Source organism: Coregonus clupeaformis, chromosome 26, assembly GCF_020615455.1.
Source record: "Coregonus clupeaformis isolate EN_2021a chromosome 26, ASM2061545v1, whole genome shotgun sequence".
NCBI classification, from domain to species: Eukaryota; Metazoa; Chordata; class Actinopteri; order Salmoniformes; family Salmonidae; genus Coregonus; species Coregonus clupeaformis.
The window spans coordinates 42,957,235-42,962,897 of NC_059217.1; the positions used below are offsets into that span (position 1 = coordinate 42,957,235).

Below are 5,663 nucleotides of genomic sequence, written 5' to 3' on the forward strand. Positions count from 1 at the left end.
CCTTCATCTACACTGATTTAAGTGGATTTAACAAGTGACGTCAATAAGGGATCATAGCGTTTACCTGGATTCACCTGGTTAGCAGGTGTTCCTAATGTTTTGTACTCTGTGTATATCACCTTGTTACATGACACACATACACAGATTGACAAGCCTCTTCTATCCTCTATCCTTCACATGATTGAAAAACAATCCTTCAGCCCCTCTGCTCTGAGGACCTCTTCTATTGAGCCATGTAACACTACTCCACCATAGAACCCTGTCCTCCAACCCTCTGTCATCACTTAACACATTCAATGGAAAGTGAAAGTCAAGCCTACCCATTAATTAAAACACGGACATTCGTTTTCCATCCTTCCGTGCGACTCGTTGTTAATAATGACGTTTCGTAACTAACCAACCAGACCTTGTTAATAATGAAGTTTCATAACTAACCAACCAGACCTTGTTAATAATGAAGTTTCATAACTAACCAACCAGACCTTGTTAATAATGACGTTTCGTAACTAACCAACCAGACCTTGTTAATAATGAAGTTTTGTAACTAACCAACCAGACCTTGTTAATAATGAAGTTTCATAACTAACCAACCAGACCTTGTTAATAATGACGTTTCATAACTAACCAACCAGACCTTGTTAATAATGAAGTTTCATAACTAACCAACCAGACCTTGTTAATAATGACGTTTCGTAACTAACCAACCAGACCTTGTTAATAATGAAGTTTTGTAACTAACCAACCAGACCTTGTTAATAATGAAGTTTCATAACTAACCAACCAGACCTTGTTAATAATGACGTTTCATAACTAACCAACCAGACCTTGTTAATAATGAAGTTTCATAACTAACCAACCAGACCTTGTTAATAATGACGTTTCATAACTAACCAACCAGACCTTGTTAATAATGACGTTTCATAACTAACCAACCAGACCTTGTTAATAATGACGTTTCGTAACTAACCAACCAGACCTTGTTAATAATGAAGTTTTGTAACTAACCAACCAGACCTTGTTAATAATGAAGTTTCATAACTAACCAACCAGACCTTGTTAATAATGAAGTTTCATAACTAACCAACCAGACCTTGTTAATAATGAAGTTTCATAACTAACCAACCAGACCTTGTTAATAATGACGTTTCATAACTAACCAACCAGACCTTGTTAATAATGACGTTTCATAACTAACCAACCAGACCTTGTTAATAATGAAGTTTCATAAGTACGCAGCCAGACCTGGGTTTAAGACAGAATGGAGCAGAGTACCCTCCTGTTCCTTCTCCTTGTCTTTACAGACCTCATGTACAGTACAAGCATTATGTGCCTGATCATAATAGGAAAAACAACCCTTTGCCCCACAGAGGTCTTTAGGCCAACGTGGTGCAACACTGCCGATTCGTCAAGGAGCACGGGTGGATACAGAACCAGTAAGTCATATGCATGTACGCACACACACACACACACACACGCACAAATACAAGCACACACACACACACACACACACACAGTCTTACCACCAAACAAGAATGTCATATGAACGTGATGTCACCTGAATGGCAACTGGAGGCTGGAGGGAATGACCTTCATACTGAGTTACCAAAAATAGAGCTGATGGGTGTATTTACGACTTTACATCTACTTACACCCCTGGTGTGTGTGTGTGTGTGTGTGTGTGCGCGCCCCAAATGCGTGCTAGTGAAGAGTATTGGTATACAGTGACCCAGTCTCCTTTCAATTCTCCTGAGGTATCATCCTAAGAATGCCTGATGAAATGAAAACCATTTTAGAACCTGCTGTCATTGCCATAACACTTGCATGACATCCTAGCCAAAACCTCAGCTTTTGAGGTCAATGTCGTCTCAGCACTGACAAACGTGCCTCACAGATGACCAGCCTCAATCCACAGCCACATGAGATAATTTTTGTCATTACCACTATGCATTACAGTGATGACGGTGATGACGACAGCTATGCTAATATGGACCGCACTGGGATTTGCCAGTGTTTGGCTATGTGTCGCCATGCCAACGGTGACATTTCCAGTCAAGGCCTAAAGACGTTGACTCTGCCAGTTCATATCACCTGTATAGATGAGTACAGATCCCATACGTCCATATCTGTGCATTCAGTAGATGTACGTGTGTGTGTGGTCTTTACAATCTTTGTTTAATACAGGTTTTCTATTAATTGTCTTAATTTATGAAGTCAGCGATAAAAACAGAGAATTGTAGAACTCTTTTGGGTTTCATGTAGAACCCTCGGTGGAAAGGGTTCTACATGGAACCCAAAGGGGTTCTATCGTATGGGGACGGCCGCAGAACCCTTTTGGAACCCTTTTTTGTACCTTGAAGCAAAAAAGGTTCTCCTATGGGGACAGCCGAATAACCATTTTGGTTGTAGATAGCACTTTTCTTTTCTATGAGTTTAGGATCTCGATGGGTAATTGGTCCTACACATAATGTTCTGAACCCCTTGGTATTCTCCTGAATGTGCTTCATCGTTTCTCTGCGTGCGTGTTCCTATGTGTATGTATCTACATGTATGCATTTTATGTGGGGATTGCATACCTTAATGCCACTGTTGTAAGATAAACAGTGGCATTAAGGTACGCAATCCCCACATAAATACAGTGCAAGCACAGCTGACTAGCTATATGGTTTTAGAGTGTCTAACCCATATACACCTCAAAATCTTTTGGTTAGTTTCAGTCTTTCCCTTTACTCTCCACTCTTCCCTCTCTCTACCAGACGCCCTTCGCTCCCTTGCTCCTCTCACTCCGTTTCTGTTTATTTAGGGAGACTGACTCTGGGCGACTGATATGGAAGCTGGAACCGTGACTGGGGGTGGGGTGGGGGAGTTTGATGGCACAGAGAGAGAGAGGGCATAGGGAGAGAACGAGAGAGCGGGCAGAGAGAGAGAGAGAGAGAGAGAGAGAGAGCTATAAAAGCCATTGCCGGAGCTGTCTTTGTCAGTGGCAGAGCTATAGAGAATCAAGAAGGAGGAACAGAGTGGACTAATATATCGGATCTCCACTCACACAGGCTCTACTAGGATTCAGATACTGGAGAATTGGAAAACAGAAGCCAACACCTGACACAGCAGCTCTTTGGTACTGCCACTGAGTTTCATCATCCAGGACTTTAGGAGATTCTATGTGAGTTTGAGAGAGAACTTTGCTTCACTATCTTTGCTGAGAAAGAGCCTCTGACAGAAGAGGAGGCACCAAAGAGAGAGAGAGGAGAACTTTGGTACGCGAAAAGAGACGAAGGAGCAAAACAACTGCTTTTCACACCTGCTTTCACACTCAGTGCTCCACACATGGCTGTTGTCCGTCAGATGCCCATGGAGACCCAGGGCTTCCACCACATGGCTGCTGTCCGTCAGATGCCCATGGAGACCCAGGGCTTCCACCACATGCTGCCTGCCCACCTGCTCTCCTCGACCATGGAGGAGTTCCCCCAGCAGCTCCCCGTCCCCAAGAGGCCCGCTCGTGGCAAGAGCCGCTCCCGGCGGCCCCGTGAGGCCCGCTTTAAGACCCAGCCCGTCACCTTCGCCGAGATCGCCGAGGTGGAGGAGGAGGGCGCCTCGCCCCTGGAGGAGGAGAGGGCGCGCCGGTCTTTCCTGCAGTCCCTGGAGAACCTTCGCAGGAGCACACAGGCTCTCTACTGCCCGACGACCGGCCGCCGCACGGCCACGCCCCCACAGCAAAGCCTTGACTCCAGTGACTCTGACACTGCCCAGTGAGGGGCGGGGCCTGAGGAGAAGTAGAAAAAGGTGTACACCGCCTTCCTGGCACTTACACACGCCCCCTTTTCCCTCTAATATTGCTTCACACGGGGGCCCAATGAACTGAACTGGACTGGACGGATCTCCAAGCTGCTCCTGTGTGTAAAGAGGCCATTCTTCTTGAAAATATATGTTTCTACATACAAGTATACTGTATATTAGCATATCGATATACACTGAGTATACAAAACATTAAGGACACCTGTTCTTTCCATGATATAGACTGACCAGGTGAATCCAGGTGAAAGCTATGATCCCTTATTGATGTCACTTGTTTAAATCCACTTCAAAATCAGTGTAGATGAAGGAGAGGCAGGTTAAAGAAGGATTTTTAAGCATTGAGACAATTGAGACATGGATTGTGTATGTGTGCCATTCTTATGGCGAATGGGCAAGAGAAAATATTTAAGTGCCTTTGAACAGGGTATGGTAGTAGGTGCCAGGCGCACCAGTTTGTGTCAAGAACTGAAACACTGCTCGGTTTTTCACACTCAACAGTTTCACATGTGTATTCAGAATGGTCCACCACCCAAAGGACATCCAGACAACTTGACACCACTGTGGGAAGCATTGGAGTCAACATGGGCCAGCATCCCTGTGGAATGCTTTCATCACCTTGTAGAGTCCATGCCCCGACGAACTGAGGCTGTTCTGAGGGAGGTGTTCTTAATGTTTTGTACATGTCTCCCGAGTGGCGCAGTGGTCTAAGGCTGTGCCACTAGAGATCCTGGTTCGAATCCAGGTTCTGTCGTAGCCGGCCGCGACCGGGAGACCCATGGGGCGGTGCACGATTGGCCCAGCGTCGTCCAGGGTAGGGGAGGGAATGGCCGGCAGGGATGTAGCTCAGTTGGTAGAGCATGGCGTTTGCAACGCCAGGGTTGTGGGTTCGATTCCCACGTGGGCCCAGTATGAAAAAATAAAAAAATAATGTATGCACTCACTAACTGTAAGTCGCTCTGGATAAGAGCGTCTGCTAAATGACTAAAATGTAAAATGTACACTCAGTGTATATCTATGGTATGCATTTGAAGCATTTTTGTAAAGAACTCTACCTAGTAATATATATCACTGGCTGGATTATATTGCTAACGCCTCTCAGAGAAGCTAGGGTTAACACATGAGCTTTGACGCAGTGTTGAATACACCACTTCAGATAGATTCCTTTTCTACTGCAGACGACTTCAGGACAGGAGGACATTTGAACTTGTTTTTCCATGTTGTACCTATTATATTCTGCTTCAAGGAGATTGAAGTGCAGTCATGATTTTTTTTTTTTTTTAATGGCTCATTCAGCTTTGACTGACTAAACTCTGAAAGCGTTGACCGACCACTGAAAGTGATTCAATGGTAACTAAAGTCAGGAGTTACTTGGAAACGCTTTGGCACAGCTCTTCCTGCTGTGTTAAGCTCCATAGCTAGTGACCGCCTCTCACCCTTCATCTTGAAGATTTTTTTTGGGGGGGGGGGGGGAATGCCTTTCCAAATGTGAAAATATGTATTCTCTTATTTTGTTTATAACACGCAGAAACTATAAATGTTATTTTGTCGTTGACGCTTTTGGCTTAAGTCACTCTTGATTTCTAAGATAAATAGCCTTTATACATCTGTTTTACATCTATATTTGTTATGTTGTACTTTAATAAATATTTGCTAATATATTCAGCTGTTTTCTCTTTTGCTCACATGCAAACACTATAGAACTTTAGTTGCTAATTCTTTACGTCAAATTTTGGCTTGAACGTTGAATGGTTCATATTATGATATGATATTAATCAATCTATTATATCATGGATAGGATAGGATATGCAATGAGTTCTGGGACACTTAGGCCCCCCTTCCAGCATATAAACACTCAACCAAGGAACTTGGCC

The 5,663-nt window shown here is 44.0% G+C and overlaps 1 protein-coding gene across 1 annotated transcript; it reads left to right on the top strand.

Moving 5' to 3' along the window:
* Positions 1-2,942: 2,942 nt before the first annotated feature.
* On the top strand, positions 2,943-4,034 carry LOC121540015 (uncharacterized protein C11orf96 homolog). The gene has a single exon (XM_041848663.2). The coding sequence runs from the start codon at positions 3,325-3,327 to the stop codon at positions 3,748-3,750; it is 426 nt and encodes a 141-aa protein (XP_041704597.2). The 5' UTR covers positions 2,943-3,324; the 3' UTR covers positions 3,751-4,034.
* The last annotated feature ends 1,629 nt before the right edge of the window (positions 4,035-5,663 follow it).